At 34.5% G+C, this 18076-nt stretch overlaps 9 protein-coding genes and 7 pseudogenes across 16 annotated transcripts, besides 1 other annotated feature; 13 read left to right on the forward strand and 3 right to left on the reverse strand.

The window, feature by feature from the left end:
• Positions 1 to 42: 42 nt before the first annotated feature.
• TVAGG3_0003450 (uncharacterized protein) lies at positions 43 to 219 on the forward strand (the record flags this gene model as incomplete). The annotated part of the gene is made up of 1 exon (XM_001302721.2): positions 43 to 219. One exon carries the CDS (start codon positions 43 to 45, stop codon positions 217 to 219), a length of 177 nt encoding a protein of 58 aa, XP_001302722.2.
• An 18-nt stretch (positions 220 to 237) lies between these two features.
• Positions 238 to 480, forward strand: TVAGG3_0003460 (serine threonine-protein phosphatase family; the record flags this gene model as incomplete). The annotated part of the gene is made up of 1 exon (XM_001302722.1): positions 238 to 480. One exon carries the CDS (start codon positions 238 to 240, stop codon positions 478 to 480), a length of 243 nt encoding a protein of 80 aa, XP_001302723.1.
• A 4-nt stretch (positions 481 to 484) lies between these two features.
• Positions 485 to 811, reverse strand: TVAGG3_0003470 (uncharacterized protein; the record flags this gene model as incomplete). Its single annotated transcript, XM_001302723.1, has 1 exon — positions 485 to 811. The coding sequence occupies one exon, from the start codon at positions 809 to 811 to the stop codon at positions 485 to 487; it is 327 nt and encodes a 108-aa protein (XP_001302724.1).
• Positions 812 to 1784: 973 nt separating this feature from the next.
• Positions 1785 to 18076: part of a mobile genetic element that runs on past the window's edge.
• On the forward strand, positions 2235 to 2759 carry TVAGG3_0003490 (phage tail repeat-like family; the record flags this gene model as incomplete). The annotated part of the gene is made up of 1 exon (XM_051219710.1): positions 2235 to 2759. The coding sequence occupies one exon, from the start codon at positions 2235 to 2237 to the stop codon at positions 2757 to 2759; it is 525 nt and encodes a 174-aa protein (XP_051104696.1).
• TVAGG3_0003500 lies at positions 2907 to 3713 on the reverse strand (annotated as a pseudogene). Its single transcript has one exon. A coding segment is annotated over exon 1 (807 nt).
• On the forward strand, positions 3731 to 4043 carry TVAGG3_0003510 (annotated as a pseudogene). The gene has a single exon. A coding segment is annotated over exon 1 (313 nt).
• TVAGG3_0003520 (uncharacterized protein) lies at positions 4151 to 4303 on the forward strand (the record flags this gene model as incomplete). Its single annotated transcript, XM_051219711.1, has 1 exon — positions 4151 to 4303. The coding sequence occupies one exon, from the start codon at positions 4151 to 4153 to the stop codon at positions 4301 to 4303; it is 153 nt and encodes a 50-aa protein (XP_051104697.1).
• On the forward strand, positions 4323 to 4762 carry TVAGG3_0003530 (annotated as a pseudogene). The gene has a single exon. A coding segment is annotated over exon 1 (440 nt).
• On the forward strand, positions 4951 to 5314 carry TVAGG3_0003540 (annotated as a pseudogene). Its single transcript has one exon. A coding segment is annotated over exon 1 (364 nt).
• Positions 5392 to 6696, forward strand: TVAGG3_0003550 (annotated as a pseudogene). The gene has a single exon. A coding segment is annotated over exon 1 (1305 nt).
• On the forward strand, positions 6917 to 7084 carry TVAGG3_0003560 (uncharacterized protein; the record flags this gene model as incomplete). The annotated part of the gene is made up of 1 exon (XM_051219712.1): positions 6917 to 7084. One exon carries the CDS (start codon positions 6917 to 6919, stop codon positions 7082 to 7084), a length of 168 nt encoding a protein of 55 aa, XP_051104698.1.
• Positions 8365 to 9303, forward strand: TVAGG3_0003570 (organellar and viral DNA polymerase type B; the record flags this gene model as incomplete). Its single annotated transcript, XM_051219713.1, has 1 exon — positions 8365 to 9303. One exon carries the CDS (start codon positions 8365 to 8367, stop codon positions 9301 to 9303), a length of 939 nt encoding a protein of 312 aa, XP_051104699.1.
• On the forward strand, positions 10826 to 11034 carry TVAGG3_0003580 (annotated as a pseudogene). Its single transcript has one exon. A coding segment is annotated over exon 1 (209 nt).
• TVAGG3_0003590 (KilA, N-terminal/APSES-type HTH, DNA-binding family) lies at positions 11069 to 11671 on the forward strand (the record flags this gene model as incomplete). Its single annotated transcript, XM_051219714.1, has 1 exon — positions 11069 to 11671. One exon carries the CDS (start codon positions 11069 to 11071, stop codon positions 11669 to 11671), a length of 603 nt encoding a protein of 200 aa, XP_051104700.1.
• On the reverse strand, positions 12123 to 12818 carry TVAGG3_0003600 (protein of unknown function, DUF4106 family; the record flags this gene model as incomplete). Its single annotated transcript, XM_051219715.1, has 1 exon — positions 12123 to 12818. One exon carries the CDS (start codon positions 12816 to 12818, stop codon positions 12123 to 12125), a length of 696 nt encoding a protein of 231 aa, XP_051104701.1.
• On the forward strand, positions 13034 to 13485 carry TVAGG3_0003610 (annotated as a pseudogene). Its single transcript has one exon. A coding segment is annotated over exon 1 (452 nt).

Genomic DNA, 18076 nt, shown 5'->3' on the forward strand with positions numbered 1-18076 from the left:
TGACGCTGCGTTAGGTTTGCCACCATGGTATGCAAATATGAGATGGAAAGAGTTTTATACAAACCTGAAGTGGGATATAAACAACTTTATGCAGATGACGCGAACACAGGAGTTGACCCAGAATATGTTTTCTACCAGAGGAGAAACAGAATGTATGAGCTCCAGTTAAAGAATGCTATGGAACTCAACAGGAAACGTAAGAGACTAGGCGGACATTAGATTTTTACATATAGTAAAATGGGTTTCTTCAGTAAGATAGGAAACTTCTTTCGAAATGTTGGAAGAGGTATATGGAATGGAATAAAAACCGTAGGAAGAGGAATTTGGAACGGAGTCAAAAATATTGGTAAAAGAGTAGGTCAGTTCGTTGGTATTATACCTAAAGACCCTGAACCAGAAGAACAAGCTCCTGTTATACAACAGCCTGAACCTGCACCACAGTCTAGTTGGCAACCAAATCCAACACCTCAACCGTATTAAAAAATTATATTTTTACCGTTCGATAGTAGTTGTATATGAAACTAAGTTCTAAGTAAAACGCATGGTATAATGGAATTATTCTTTTTCTTCCATCTGTAGTAAACCATACTTGAAAGTCTGAAATACTTCCACTCGGCGGTTCATATAACTTTGTAGGTTTTTCGTAAAAGTCATTTGCCAAGCATAAGAAAGAGTTTTGGGCGCCAGAAAATGAAGCATGAACAATAATAGCAGCTGGGTCGAAAACATTTTCATATGTTCCATTAGGGTTTTCGACTTCATAAAAGTCTGGGTGTACTGGATATGCTGCAGGCTGATTTAACATCCTCATAAATCTATACCATGCCAAGTTGTTATATTTTGTAGAAATATAAACGTTTTCTCCAAGGTCTTCTATTCTATTGATTTTAACAGTTGCATTTTTCCTGTCATAAATAATATCGAGATGGTACTCTCCCTCGTCAATGTTATACTGGTTTGCATATTCGATATAGATATCGTTTATTTTTTCTTGAAAAGCTTGAAGAGTTGTTTCTAAGTTTACAAGCAAACTAACTTGTAAAAGTTTTCCCTGTTCAAATTTCTCATACATACGTTTTTCTTTGTTATAGTATCGAACTTCAAAACCGACCGTAAATGGGAAACCATGTATGGCTTCTGAAATGAACTTCATTCTACGAAAGCCAATAGCTTTTGTGACAGATGGGTCTCTTAACCATCTTAAATGGGTAGTCAAAACGATAGCCTTCATGCTTTACGGTCTCTGTCTCAAACTTTTGACCGACATTAGTAAAAAGTTCATCTAATGGTTTAGTTGTAGCAACTCTTGAATTTTCTTTTTCTATTGAAAGCATATTTTATCTAGAATAAAAATGTCGAAAGATATTGCTTCCATGAGAGAAATACAACACAACCGACAACTCATTGTGCAAGCTCTAAATAAGAACACAACAAACTTTTCAAACTATTCTAAGATATCTGAGTCATTGAAAGAAGGAAACTTAAAACTGACAATAAACCCAATGACAGATGAGTTTCTGTTTCAAGACAATAAGAACCATACTGTCTGTATAAATCCAACAAAAGGAACTTTAAACGAGAAACCTATAAATGAACTTCTTTTGAAACAGATGTTGACAACAAAGCTGACAAAGAATATGTAGACGATGCAATAGCAAAAGAAGAAGAAAGCTAACAATGCTTATGCAACAAAAGAACATACTCATCCTGAACTAGCAGACAAAACATATGTTGACAATAAAATGTCAAGTGAAGTGACAAGAGCTGAAAACGAATATTCTAAAAAGACTCATACACATTCTATATCTGAAATAACAGACTTAAACGTTAGCCTTGAAAATAAGGTAGATAAGGGACTTATGGCTAGTGTGTTAGAGAAGAAAGCAGATAAGGAATATGTGGATGAAAAAGATAAAGAAATTATAGAAAGGGTTGACTGGTACCATGAACGGACATCAAAGATTTTAAAAACTAAAGCCGATACAGGATGGGTTTCAGGATGTTTAGACCTTAAAGCAGATAAAACTTATGTTAACGATGAGTTAGAGAAGAAAGCAAATAAGACTCATACACATACAAGTTTTACAACTGTTGCTATAGAAAGTATTGAAGGAACGGTTGAAGAAACTGGTGGGGATGTATTATATTGTAAACCTCCTAACTTTCCACAAGGTTTAACATCGGATGACGACATAACGACGATGAAAAACATTAGATGTAAAGATGTTTATGTCATGAAGGATGAACATAATATTAAATTCACTGCTCAAGATTTATATGACAAGAAAGCAGACAAAACAGAGCTTCAAACATTAAAGACAGAAATGCTTCAAACATTATATCCTATAGGCTCTATTTATACGTCAATGAACTCTACCAGACCAGAAGTAGTACTTGGTTTTGGAACTTGGACTCAAATAGTCGACAGGTTTTTGTATTGTGCAAACTCTTCAAAGGAAACAGGTGGAAGTAAAACGATTTCAGGTGAAAATTTACCTGCACATAGTCACTACATAGATTTAAGTACATCTCAAGCAGGTTGGCATAAGCATAGATATTGGGATTGGTCAGCAATGACAAAAGGTAAAGGATATGATGTTAAAGACAACGTTAAGTTTGCTATAGATTGTTACTGGAGTAACACTGAGGGAGGAGGAAACCATACACATCGCGTTTCGGGATATACGCAAACAACGGGACAAAGTAAAGACTACATGCCACCTTACATGACAGTTTACGCATGGTATAGAAATGCTTAGTCGTCATTTTCAACTTCTTTAGCATATTCGTCAGGAGTTGTCTTATATTTGTTAGGAACTGTTTTTGAAAATATACCACCTTGAACTTTGACAAGTTTGAAACGAGGTCTGACAATAGTAGTTTTATCTTCTGCTTGCAGTGTGTACATTTTGCCATGTTTGCCTAAAACTTCATAATATTCTCTTGTATACTTTCTTCTATTTTTACGAACACGAATGTGAGTACCTGTCGGGTTCCCATTGTTGTCATAGTCAATAGTATTTTCATATGGGTCGCGTTTAGGTATTTCTATTTTTACTTTGTCACCTTTCTTAAGTTTGAAGCCCGGCATTCTTTCTTGTTTGTCTCTTTTGACTAAATTATTAAATATATAGTCTTTCTCTAAGTCAGGGTTGTTTTTCATTTCTTCGGGGAGTGGTTTCCCAAACCTTTTTGTTTACGGCTATTGTAAATATTTAAAACTTGTCTCATCTTTGCTTGGAGAAGTGTCTATACTTGTCGTCATATGACATTTCATTTGCTTCACCACCTTGTGGTTGGTTTAAGTCTCTTAACATTTTTATACAACCGTCAATGACACCAAGAGCAGAATGGTTTTGGTCGACAATGAAATATTGGTTTACATTTTTTGAACGCAGATAGTTTTCAATATCATCTGATTTGAAAGAACTTTCACAGTCAGATGTCAGTTTTGTTGGGTGGTATTTGTCAACGAATATTGTCAAAGCTGCTAAGATATCTAAAATAGCTTTGGACTGTAATGGTATGGCTTCACAGTATCTTGTGTTTTGACCGACAAATATTAGCCAGTATGGTGGTCCATCTTCTCTATACCTCGGAATGTTTTCCAAGATATCCATAAACCAAGCATTTGGTGTTGAACTAAAGATTTTTATCATGAGTGCTTTCTTTGTCGCTTTAGAAACATAGGGGTCCTTGTTTGGATTCGTCATTTTTTAACCCATAAGAAATGGGTTTATTTGGCGCATTAGCAGGAGTTGCATCCAGATTTTTGCCCGCAGTGGGAACAATAGCCAGAGGTGTATTTGGAGTTGGAAGGAAGATTTTGAGTACATTAGGTATACTTAAAGAGAAAGCACAACCTATTATACAAACTGTACAGAAAGGTTGGGATGTAGCACGAGATGCAACAAATCTTATTCCAAATCCTGAAACAAGAGGAAAAGTTCAAGGATGGATGGACAATGTAGGAAGACAAGCAGGAAACTATTATAACAAAGCAAATGACTACTATAACCAAGCAGGACACTATATGGACCAAGGTGAAAGATTCTTTAACAGAGGATATAACCATGCACAACAGTGGGTAAACAATAACCAACTCAACCGCCTCAAACGTGGGGAATGTAAAGTTTTTTACTGAGATGAAATGAACAATACAGCATTGAGACAAATGGGTTCAAGATGGATTTGTCGACTTCCAGCAGTTACACAACGTGTTTGTCAAGTTCTTCCTATACCTCAGGAAGTTTTAGACCGACTTAAAAAACAACAACAACCAGTTGAAAACAAACCAAACTAAAATTTTTTACTGAGATGAAATGACCGAAGAAGTTGAAACGGTAGATTTGACACCACAAACAAAAAGTTCAGAACCATTGTCAAAACCTGTCAAAGAACTTACAGATGAAGAGAAAAATTCAATAATAGAAAGTGCCAGGTCTGGAAATACAAACCCTAACTATAAAGTCACTTTTCATAGAAATGGAACGGCTAGTATCTCAAAAAAGAAACAGACTCTCACAAATAAAATATTGAAGTCTGAAGGAGCTTTCGAGACAACAGATGGAAAAGTTTACTTCACTGACCAACAGTTCATTATAGAACATCTCATTGACTTAGAGTCGAAATATTCTAAACTTTACAACAAACACAAAAAGTTGAAAGGAAAACAAAAACAAATGGCATATGATATTTATGAAGATGTTGACGACACAACTGTTCCTGCAAGTGAAGTAAAGTCAGAGGAACCGAAAAGTGACGAAAAAACGATAGAAGAAGAAAAACCAAAAACTGAAGATAAACCAAAACCAAAGTTTAGTTTCCAAACTAAACCAAGTCAACCTTCATTAGCTGGTATGGGTTGGCGTCAAAGACTTATGGCAGCAGGCGGTTATGTAAAGTAAAGAAAAAACATTTTTTATTTTTATAAAAATGCCCCCATATAGAATGGATAGAAAATCTGCTAGAATAAAAGCAGAGTTGCAAAGATATGGTTGGAGAGTTTCGAAGAAGTTTAAATATAGGAAGGGAAGACCCATAAAAGTCTATGACAAATTGTCTGGTCTTCGCTACGAAATGGATTTGGAAACAGCACGTGCCAATTATCCAAACAGACTAGAGAGGTTAGAAGAAGAACGTCTTATGGACATGCCTTTCGATGTTAGTGAACCTCAAGTTGAAGGACACGACGGCTTTGCCAGATTCTACTGGAAACATGACGAACAATTGCATCCTTTGAGAAGGAAAAAAGGTAGTGCAGAGGATGGTCATGCTCCCATGGAAAGAACAAGATATGCATATGAAAAGTACCGTGAAGTTAGAAGTCAAATTACATCTGGTCGAACCTTTACAGTAAACTTTGACGAAGGAAAGAACAAAGAAGGCTTCATGGGTGTACTTGCTGCAATTCAAGACGGAAATAAGAAAGGACACAATCTCAGATTGACCATAACGGATTTGGATGGTCACATTTACTATGCAAATGGCAATGAACAAACAGCCGCAAAACTTCTTGACGCTTTCAAGACTACAAAGAGAGAACAAATGGTTGACTCCGACTCAGACATTTTGAATGCAATTGAAGGAATTGCAAGTGTCAAGTTCGAATGGTACCAACCTAACCCTCAAGCAGTCAGACAACATGCTGGATACTTCCCCTTCATAAATAAGTCTGACATTGACTTGACAAGGTATGGAATTTACAATTCAATTGAAACAATTGTCAATGAACCTTGCATTCTTACATGTCTCAGGAACTCTGGTCTTGTTACAGATGAGAAGATGAAGTATCTTGAGTCATGTGTGAAGACAAGGTACATTCTCAGAGGTCAATTGGCAAAAATTGCACCGTTGGCAAATGTCAATATCCGAGTCAACATACCTACAGCTAAAGGTTCTTCACATGACGACTATGTTGTTGAGTTCAATTTACCATGGTTGAAGATTGCAATTGTCCACAACCACTTCATGTTGAACGAAAGTCTTACAAACCCATTGTTCGGAAAAGGCAAGTGCAACATTGTCAGAGCTGTAAACATTCTTTTCGAGAAAGGTTTGTTGGAACCAATTCCAGATGACAAGCTGACAGAAACTTTTGTACCAAAAGACGAAACAAACTTTTCACTGTTAGCAAGACCAAAAGTTGTTCCAGACAAAGTTCTAGTACAAAAGAAGTACACAATTCCAAAAGGAGTTGGATTGTTCGGATACCAACCTGAACCAGAAGAACTTCCAATGAGGTTGCAAGAACTTCAAGATGCTATAAACAAACTTCCATTGAGACATCCAATTGACGTCAAATTGTATTGGAGAGCATCTGAGTTAGGTCAGAAGGTTTTATATGAAACAGGTTGCTTCGACGATGTTTATGAGATAACAGGAGAAGTTTCTCAGAAGATAAGAGACTCACTTGAATTTCCACAAACTGGACCAATTGGTTGCGACAAGTTCGACTCAAACGAAAAGATATACTATGTCGACCTTAACGCTGCATACATGAGGTTTGTCCAATATATTCCGACTGGAATTCCAAACGAAGATGGTGAGTTCCCGGGAAGGAACTATACAGTTGGAAAAGTCATACAACAACTGTATGATATTAGGAAAGCTTCAAACCCCAAACTTGCAATGACACTCAAATTGCTTATGAATTCGACATGGGATATTCCATTAAGAAACCTCAAGAGATGAAGAGTAAACATTATGAGAAGGTCGACAACTTTGTTGAAAGGTTTTCTCCTTTTGTTTTGAAGTACGAATTCACTCAAGGTCAAAGTGGCTTAGTAACCACATTAAAACCTATTGTCGAACATTGGTCTTACCCTCAGTTCGCAAAGGCAGTCCTTGACAACTACAATTCTTCTCCGAAGTCAAATCCAAAGTGAAGGTTTACTATGAGAACATTGACGCACTCATGACGAACGAAGAAGGATACAACAAACTCATTGAAATGGGAATGGTCGGTGAAAAGATGGGCTGTTTTAAGCTAGATAAGGTATTTTCTGAAGTTCATGTCCTCTCCAAGCGTAAGTACTGGGGCATACTTGAAGACGGCACAGAAATAAAACATTGCATGAAGTAAAAATTTATTTTTAAAAAGTGACATTTTTTAATTTTATTTGAAATGTACGCTGAGTCTGCTAGAATAAAAGCAGAGTTGGGAAACTTGTTTGTTAGATGAGAAATATGAAATGGCATACCATTTTAAAACAATATATTTTTACATATATTAAATGCTTCAGGTTGAAAAACAAAGAACAAAAGTAGCAGATACAAAACCATTAGACTATATCTTTACAAATGCTGGTAGGACTATTTCAGATGAAGAAATTTCATCCCGAATATCAGGTTTGACTATCCAATTCGTTGGCTTCAAAGTCCTTCAGATGCAAAGGCAATAGGATTTAGAAGAGTTTTGTTTTCAAATAGAACTAACGCATTTATGTTCGCAGTATATTTTCATGGGCAGTATAAAGGTTCTGGTGGTCTAATAGACAAATTTGACGAAATGAGGATCTTTACAGTTCGTTCAGACGAAAGTCTTGAGAAAACTCTAAATGACTTTCAAACTCAAATGAACAAATATTATTGGGAATTTCAAGAAAAATACGACTCTTTACTAAATGGAACATACTATCTGAAACTAGAATATGACAAGATGAACTCCACCGTTTCATTTCAAAAGATTGAAATTAACCCTCCAAGAGATACAGAGTTTTTATATTGGAAAGTAGACAAACGTTCTTGGGCACAATTTCTTCGGTTACTAAACCAGAACGAACCATTACCACCAGATGGTCCATTTCAATTTATACTTCCACCAGCAGATTTGACAGTTTATAGAAACGTGTTTGACCCAAAATGTTATGTGTCATGCAAGTTTCAGTTCAAGCAACAATAGTTTTCTATGTATTGGTAAGGACTTTTATGACTTTGCTTCTAAATTCTACGAACCACCTAGTAACAGTTTCTCTGACTTTCAAGTTTGGTTCACAACAAATGGTGTGCAACATATTATTCCATTGTACTATGACTTTTATCTCGAATTGTCTTTCATATATAACTACGGAAAAGTGCTGAAAAAGTATTGAAAAATATAATTTAGGTGAAGAGGTGAGATCTCACCTGTTTTTTCACCTCTTTTTTCACCTCTTGAATTTGTCAAAACTTCTTCGTAAATGTTTTGTCAAGACTTCTTCGTAATGAGTGTAAAGGACCCAAAAATAATGTTTAGGTGAAGAGGTGAGATCTCACCTGTTTTTTCACCTCTTTTTTCACCTCTTGAATTTTCATGAATTTTCCCGAAATAAAAAAATAAAGTTAGTTTTATTTTTTTTTATTTTTTTATTTTGTATAAAAGATATGATTTCAACAATCGGCACAACAACAATTCAAACAACAGCACCAAACTCGTTAGTTATGAATCCTACGTCAATGTTAGTAGAAATGAAAAGCTTCATTCCTTCTTCATATACTTTCGAAACAAAAATCCAGAAGATAAAGCAAGAACTTTTAACATGTAATTTAGACTGTAGTGCGAAAGATGAAACAAATGAACAGTATCTTTATGAAATGGAGGACATTATTGACCATTTGCCTAAACTACCTGAAATCCAACAACAAAAACTAACTATTCCTGAATTCGATGAAATAGAAGTCAAAGCAACTGACTCAGTAGAAATAAAGAAGTTCATACGAAAGGTAAACTATGAGTTTCTAGGATTTCATTGCAACCATAAGGTTATGGACAAAGATTGCGACATGGTATATAAGAACATCTCTGACATATATAAATCTGAAGAATTTAAGACCTACGACAACTTTGTTTCGTTAGTTGCTGAATGTGTATGGCAGATAAGAGATAAAGATAGAAGAGGTAAGGTATGGAATGAACAAATAAAACCAACTGCTTCAGATTTAAAGAAAACCATTGACGCTTTAGTTGTTTTAGCAGGTAAGGTTTCAGAATATAACGCAAAAATGAACCCGCAATGTTCTAAATGTAAAGCAGCAATGAGGAGATATAACTACTCAGTCAAAGAGATAGAAAGAATGAGAAACGACTATGCAGACTTAAAGAAAGAAGCAGAGAAACCAGCAGAAGATAAAATGGACATGTTAGAATTTCTGAACAAAAACTATCCAACAGCAGAAGATTTCCTTCTATCTGACGTCAAGAAGAAATATAAAGAGACTTTCGGCATAGTTAAAACATTCGATATCCTCAGCGAAGAAATAGAAGCTACAAAACTGTTTAGAATTTCAAATATACATCGTACAATTCATGTAAAACGCTTATAAAATAACTGAGGTGAAAAAACAGGTGAGATCTCACCTTCTACCCTAAAATATATTTTTGCTGAATTCAGCACAAAATTCTGAGTAAAATGGCATATGGCTTGTGTCAAACCGTTGAGTTTTCACAAAATTTAAAAAATAACGTTTACCATGTAAAACGCTTATAAAATAACTGGGGTGAAAAAACAGGTGAAAAAACGGGTGAGATCTCACCTCTTCACCTAAACATTATTTTTGTCTGATTTACGCTCATTACGAAGAAGAAGTCTTGACAAAACATTTACGAAGAAGTCTTGACAAAACATTTACGAAGAAGTCTTGACAAAACATGTACGAAGAAGTCTTGACAAAACATTTACGAAGAAGTCTTGACAAAACATGTACGAAGAAGTCTTGACAAATTCAAGAGGGTAGAAAACAGGTGAAAAAACAGGTGAGATCTAACCTTCTACCCTAAAATATATTTTTGCTGAAAAAAATGACCAAATTTCATTATATAACTGTTATTTTTTTACGAAGAGAACTTTTGCACTTCGTCAAAAAAATCCCTGAAATCATATCTTTTATACAAGATAGAAAATCTTACTCGCCTAAAACTCATGAAAATCGTAAAAAATTGCGAGTAGGTAAGAAACCCCAGTCGCCTAAAACTCATGAAAATCGTAAAAAAATGACCAAATTTCATTATATAACTGTTATTTTTTTACGAAGAGAACTTTGACACTTCGTCAAAAAAATCCCTGAAATCATATCTTTTATACAAGATAGAAAAAATAAAGTTAGTTTTATTTTTATTTATTTTTTTATTTTGTATGTAAAGACATATATGTCAAACATTGAGTTTGAAACAGTTAGAAAGATAGACAATAACACCAAATTGGTTAGAATAGGTGATTTAAACGTAAGATACTCAAAGAAATACAACAAATATTCTTTGTCAGACATTATATTTCCATCTGGAAAGAAAACAAAGGACTGGGTTAGAAATGCTTCAACTCAGAAAATTTTGACAAGAAATCCTGAGCTTATGATATCGGTAAGATTCTATGGAACTACAGCATATCTTATAGACAAAAGTCTTATACCAATAGTTTTGTTATGGTTAGACCCAGTTGTTGGATATAACTTCATAACATATGGTTCATTCGATACGGAACGTTGCAGTGAAGGCTTACTTTACATCGTTCAGAAACCGAAGGACTTCAATACAAAGAGATATAAGATAGGAAGAACATATAATATAACTCAAAGATATGACAGTACAGTCAATAGAGTCAAGGTTGTGTTCGTTAACGATATGAGAGCTGCTGAAACAGAACTACTTGAAAAGTTTGAGAAAATATATGGTGCTCCCATAAAAGGTAAAGAAACGTTTGAAGTGGATGAGATAGATAAAGCTATAAAATTATTTGACGAAGTTGCTGAAAATACATGTAAAGCGTTTATTTTTGGTCTTTTGTGAAAGTCAGAAAATAAAGTTAGTTTTATTTTTATTTATTTTTTTATTTTGTATGTAAAGACAGATATGTCAACATCAGAGAACACAACAACAGTTATAGTCCATGAAGCTATAAATGAAGAATATGAGTGGGTTCAGTTTAACAAACAACTCCGTCTCATTCGTTCGGTCAAAGACGATATGTACCAAATGCAAAGTATTTTGACAGCATGTTTTGCTCCAGATACTAAACACGCAGACGACTGGTTCAAAAACCAAAGCACACAAGAACTTTTGAGTGAAATTTCTCTAGACCGACTTTTTTCGGCCATGCATAAAACACATGAAAATCGTAAAAATTTGCCAATAAATTTAAGAGGATATTATGTACATAGACTTTTAGTAAATGCAGTTGCAATGTGGGCTTCTCCTCGTTATGCATGGCATGTTTACAGACTTCTTGACGAAATTCATAGACAAGAACGTGAAGAGATGGAAAAGAAACTTCAAGCAAAAGATGAAGTCATTGAAGCAAAAGATGAAGTCATTGAATCCAAAGACAAAAGCATTCAGAAAAGAATACCACGTTCGGTACCAAAAGGAAAGGAAAAGAACTATAAGTATATGATTTATACTGAAGAGATGGAAAATGAAGAAGATAAAGATATGGTTATGTTGCATTTAGTCAGAAGAAACAACAAAAGCTTTTACGACCTTGCTAAGATTTACAAATCTGACAGAAATTGGTTCTATCGCGAAAACTTACCGATTTCAATGACACCGAATGAAGATGTGAAACAAATAGTTCAAGATACGTTACCTCAAACACACTATGATATTAAAGGTTGTACAATACTTACATTCAAAGAAGACTTACCATTGTTAAAGGAAAAAATAACAGAGTATTTTGACAACTTCAAACAAGTAGAGTAGATGAGCCATTTATTTTTACGCTTGACTTCAGATGGCTCAGGTAGCTCTATAAAGTAAATTGCCTCGTCAAATCCTTCTGGCATTCCGAGTCCTTCCTTCCGACAGAAAAATATTTTCCCGACAACTGGAAAAAAATTTCCTTCCGACAGGAAAAGTTCTTCCTTCCGACAGGAAAAAATTTTCCAGTTGTCCGTCCGTAAACCATTCAAATTTTCGAAAATTGAGAACTTTTTGGTCGAACTTCAGGAAAAGTTTTTCCTTCCAACAGAAAAAGTTTTTCCTTCCGACAGAAAAAGTTTTTCCCGACAACTGGAAAAGTTCTTCCTTCCGACAGGACACAAACGAATGTCTCACGTCCCTCTTCCTGAATGCCTTCCAAAGCCAGAAGAACCGACAGCCCCCACCACAACAGACCACAACAGACTTACTAAGACTAAACACTTACATTTTTTCAAGCTTGACTTTTTACAATTTGAACTTTGTTTGCGTAGATATGAATTCTGAAAGAAGTATGAGGGTCTTGTATGACTTTGTACTTCTCCCATAGTTCATGTCTGTCAAACTTACCTGCCATGGACTCTTTCATAAGTTCCATGAAATCGTCTTCGGACAATCCGGGGAAAAGTATAATGTCAGTAAGTATTCTTTTAACATCCTTACTTAAACTCTTTGCTGTCTGTACACAAATGACAACTGAGATGTTAAAGTGTCTGAGCTTCTTAAGAATTCGACACATATCTTGTTCTCTATTCTTAAGCAAAGGATGAGAGGCGAAATCATCTAAGATAAGAAGACACCTATGAGGGTATGTCTTCCAATCGTAAGATTGCAATTTCTTCGAAATGTATTCTATCTCTTTCTGTTTGTTTCTGAAGTGTTTCTTCTCTAATATTCTCTGCATTTCCTCATTTGGGTCTTTAAACTTAGAATTTATATACTCATTTATAGCATTATACTTCAAAACTCTTCTTTGGTACTTCTTTATCCAATCTAACAACTCAGAGTCTTTTATACATACTAACTTAGACTTCTTTATAATATCTTTGAACGAATTGACGGTTTGGTCAAATTGACCAGAAGTACTACAAATAACAACTAACTCATAGAATGGGTTCTTCTCATCTAGTTCTTGTTGTTGTGCAGCCATTTTAAGATAAGTGAAAGTCTTACCCGACCCAGGTGGTGCAATTAGACCTGTTATACCATTCTGAGCAAATAAGAACTTGTCATGTATAGGCTTTATCTGAGCATTTTCTAACTTCCTCTTGTTCTTGTTTAAAACATTCTCAAATTTTTTGTCAATGTCAGCAAACTTTTTTTCTAACATATTTTAGAAAAATTAAAAATTTTATCTTTTAGAAAATGTCTAGCGATTTCGCTATCTATATTCGAGACAAGCTTTTCGACAGCAAAACATCTGTCGACCATAAAATCTTACATAGTGTAAACAAGAAAGGTGAATTTGTTCTAAAGTTCTGTTTCTGGAATATGACAAGAACCATAAAACATTAAGCAGAGCAGTCTTAAAATTTGTCAATGACAGACTTGTTGACAGAGATGACGCCGATTGGAAAGATGAAGTCCAACAAAAGTTCTTAGAATGCAAAGAAGACACATGCGCTGTTCTTGAAGATGAAATAGAAAACAGAATAGATGAGCTATTAAAGGACAAAGAACTTTTACAGAAATATGGTTCGGAGAAATTTGACATAACTCCACCAGAGAAGAAGAAGAAGAAAGAAAAGAAAGAGAAAAAAGTAGAAGAGAAGAAAGAACCTGAACCAGTTCCAGAGAAAAAGAAATTTGACATGTAAAATAAAATTTTATTTTTAGAACATTTCTGGGTCAATGTCAATGTTCTCTTCCTCTTTAGGGCAAACACTGGCTTAGACTCTAAAATCTTTTTACCCAATTTACCTTGAACTTCAACTATCTTAGACTCATAATATTCATAGTCGTCTGTCTTCTTTGGTTCATAAGGTATAACAAGTTTGTATGCTTTGCCTTCTTTAAGGTTTGAGAACCTTCTGTCAAAAATTTTCTTTGACTGCTAACAAACCTTCTATGTCTAAGTCTTCAAATTTCGCACCATTTTTAGTCACAATAGCAAACTTAACTGGTTCGATGTTCCAAACTTTGCTGAATGAAGACTTTTCAAAATGTAGAAGTAAACATTCAAATATGTGAATGGGTCTAGTTCTTCTTTAAGTCCTGACATGTACTTGTTTACTGAGATGAATTTTGTCATCTTTTCTATCGGATAAAAAAATATTTTTTTTAAATTTACTCAGAAAAATTTTTCTTTGTATAACACCATTCTGAACATCTAAAAGACTTTTGACATTTGCCAAGAATGTTCGTTTAGACGCTGTCATATAACCATATTCTTGACAATATTGTTTATACGAATCGTACAATGACCTTTCATCTAAACACTCAAAGTCAGTTTCATCTATGAACAGTTCATATACACTCTTGTTTGCTTCTAACAATGTTTGTCTCTCTTCTGTATGTGGAATTTGTCTTGGATTGAACTTAGAAATATCTAATGTCATAAAATATGAGAACAAGTGGTTGTAAAAGTCAGATGTCAAGTTTCTGCTAAGTCGTCAAAATATTCTGTATCTTGCATATGAGAATCTGACGTTCTGACAACTACATATCTTCTGTCAGAACTTTCTAACTTCATCGGAACAGCATTGTTTGAAACCATAATGAAGTTTGCAACATTTTCACAAACTCTTTGGTCTTTATATTTTCTTTCAACAACTCCAACTTTGTCTGTTATAAGACTCTTCAAAGCATCTGAGTCAAAACTTTTGTTGTATCTATACTTTGAAGTTCATTGCAAACTATAAGTTTCATATTCTCTATTGAGGAGTTAAATTTACCGCAGATGTTTCTAAGTTTGTCATATTCGGGTTCGAATAGCCCTCTAACAGTTTGCACAAAATATCTGTAAAGAATGTGTTCTTACCAGTTCCTTGTTTTCCAATTATATAAGGAGCAGTTTCATTTTTAGCACTTGGATGTTGTAAGATGTTGCAAACCAACATAAGATATACTCATAGACTCTTTCGTTTCCATTGCATATAATTCTTTGACATGGTCTAACCAAGCTTCTATAACATTTTCTTTCCATTCTACTTGTTCATATTTATATCCAGTGAAGATAGAATGAAGTTTGGAGAAGGTGTATAGAACTTTATACCTCGAACTGAAAAATCTTCTAACTTTGACAATAAGATATCCCAAGCATCTAACATCTTCATGCCAACTTGTACGACTTTTATTTTCTTAAGTTCTGTCTACATTCTTGTTCTGAAACTATTGTCGCTTTAGGTTTGTTAAAGACTACATCCCATTCTTTCATAACATAAATTCTGGGGCAGAGTCGACATAAATGACTAAACGTTTCAAATTCTCGACTGCTTTGTTATAGTCTCGAAATGGACACATATTTCTGAATGCTTGGAAGTCATAAAATCTGAAACATCTATTCTGTACATTTTTATAAAAATAAAAAAAAATATTTTTTTTTATTCTTGTTTGTTGTTGCATTTGTTGCATTTGTTGTTCTTGAGCTATTTGTTGTTGAAGTTGTTCTTGTAATACAATACTTTCACCAGTTGCATCTTCCAATTCGAAACTTGCCGTCATTGACAAATACATAGGACATAAAAAGTTTTACAGGAACAAAGTTTGCGTCAACTAAGGTTACAGGTTAATGTATTGCACAGCGCTTGAGTTCACTAAAGGTCTGAAAATTCTGCATCTGAATGAACAATCAGGGCAAACCAGCAGAGATATTGCTTATAACGCATAGATACTTTTGTATAGATAGATTTCTCGACCATATCGGAATAGAACTTTGACCAATTTAAACAATATTAAAGATAGGTGTACTTTAAAGGTCAATGGATAGACATTCCTTGTATAACACTTTTTCCTGTTATAAGTAACTGTTGGTAGTAAAACCAGAATAATTTTGTATATATAGCTCATATCGTTTATAGTAAACACAGTCGGACATCCAACACATAACGAAACCTGCTCTAGTTGCAGCACATGTTCACCCGTACTTATAAGTATTAAATAAGGTCAACAAAACCTGTGTGGTTATATCTGAGTAAGTATCTTTCAAAGAGTTATTTTACCATTCACAACAAAAGTCTTCTCGTGGTGCAAAAGACAAAACAGGTTTAGTTCTTCATTTGTGTTTAAAGTTCAGTCTTCAAACTCGTCCTTGCGAGGACTTTGTAAGTTTGTTGTATATAAATTATATGATCGGTTGTTTTTCAGTCGTAATGAGTATACCATTATGTCTTCTGCCATACTTAGCAAAAAACTTAATGAATTTGTGTTCGTTCAAATATTTTAATACGTACACTGGGAACGTTTATCAAAGTTTCACCTCCTTCATAACGTATATCTTGCAATGACATATATATGAAAACACCCACAGCAAGCATGCGGTCTATTTCTTGATGTTTATTTCGTCTCCTCTGTCAAAAGTTTCAATATTTCTATTCAAAATTTTCATAAGTGCAATCACATTGAGTACTTTACAGCGTTTGTGTCAACCAAGTTATAACTTAACCCACAAGCACTTAAATCCTGATTTGACAGTTTGCTTTAGTTTGTAGCGTTTCGAATCTCAACAAACTTAATCTCTCTAACGTCGGCTGTTGTTCTTACAAACTAATGTATTATATACCATCTTTTCTTCGTATGGTTCCCACTTCAACATATCTTTCTTTGACTTGACATACACTTGATGTTGGTTTAGTTGGTGAATTTACTCACATCTCACGCATTTAACCTTTGAAAACACTTACGCTTCTATTTTTTCGGGAAATGACATTTTACTAGTAATAAAAAGCTATGAGGATCGAGTTCTCTTCGAAATGAAGCACCCAAGTTACCACACACTAAACAATACCAAGTTCATGACAGATTAGTTCTTTCTATAACAATGGAAAATGTTAGAATAGCGTCTTGTGACAAAATTTATAAGCAAAGAAAGTTGTAAACAGGAGTTGGAAGTTCTGCAAGCAGACAAATCTAAACACAAACTGACATATATTCTAAAGAATTTATATTACATTTATGTCAAACTGCCTACTTCAATATTCTACGGAGAATCATCAAGAAAACTTCTGACTCGCTGCCAACAAAAATTCTCGATGAAGTTCTCATACCACTCTTAGGCCCAGCATTCATCAACGACATCTTCAAAAGGAGACACTTCCGTGAAAGTGCTATTTGTTTGATAAAACTTCTTTTGCTCTCATTCATCTGGACCTCCTGTACCGATATATGTATATTAACTGTCACCAACAGTTAATTACCATAATGTCTTCCGATCGCAATGGAATCCAAGCCAATTACGTTCCATTTTAATATTGAGTTTTTTGACCTCCCTGTATTGAGTCATACTTCACATAGCATATAAATTCTGAAAATTTCAGGTATGTGTTGAAGTTGTGTTAAAGATGCATAGCATCTACATACAAGTTGTTACCTCATATCCTCAACTGAGATTCTTCTTTTGATATATTTCCATCTATGTTATATGATATTAATCAGGGGCTAGAGACAAGAATAGTAATTTATATCGTCCTGACCATACAACAGAGTATCTCAGTTCATTGCAGATTTAAACAATATCTGCTTCTTCTACCTGGTCCGCACCTTTGGTTTCCCTTCACCGCAAAGTCATTCACAGATTTGTGATACGAACATAAGTGAACTTGCAAAATATATGCAGGCTAAAGATTAAACTAGCTGTCCACATATTAACTGCAAGTCGCTTTCCTATTTCTCTGCAATTCAAAACTTTCGCCATGTTGAACTTACTGAGTCCCAAGCACTTCCAGCAGCAATTGAAAGAATAGTTTACTCATTGTGAGGTGTGAAAATAGACCAAAAAGTCTAAGTCAACTTTGTTTTTGACAAAATCGGGCGGAATGACATTTATTTGTTCCCACTAATTCGTAAGAAAATGGGTCTTCATGGGTCATGACTAAGTATTTTTGCTTGAGTAAATTCATAAAATTTTCACTCTGCCCATTTGCAAGTATATCTTTAAAAACCTGAAGAATTAGGAAAATGACAAAGGAACTCTAAGTATCAAGTTTTACTTGAGTGACTGCTGCTGCATTTGTCCAGAAGGTTAACTAAACTCCTGCGAACGTTGTCAAGTCTCGATTTTCTCATAGTTGCATACTTTTTCTTTTCTCCTAGCTTGCGTTCTGATACGAGTTTCTCAAACAAACATTCATAGTTTGCCCTTACTGGATGAAACTAAGTCAGAAGTTAATTATATCTTATATCCCATGGAAAACTTCTGGAGCATATTGGTATCGACATAGAAAAATCATTGCAACTTCTGTAAAACAACTT

This window comes from Trichomonas vaginalis, chromosome IV (assembly GCF_026262505.1).
Source record: "Trichomonas vaginalis G3 chromosome IV, whole genome shotgun sequence".
Classification (NCBI taxonomy): Eukaryota; Parabasalia; order Trichomonadida; family Trichomonadidae; genus Trichomonas; species Trichomonas vaginalis.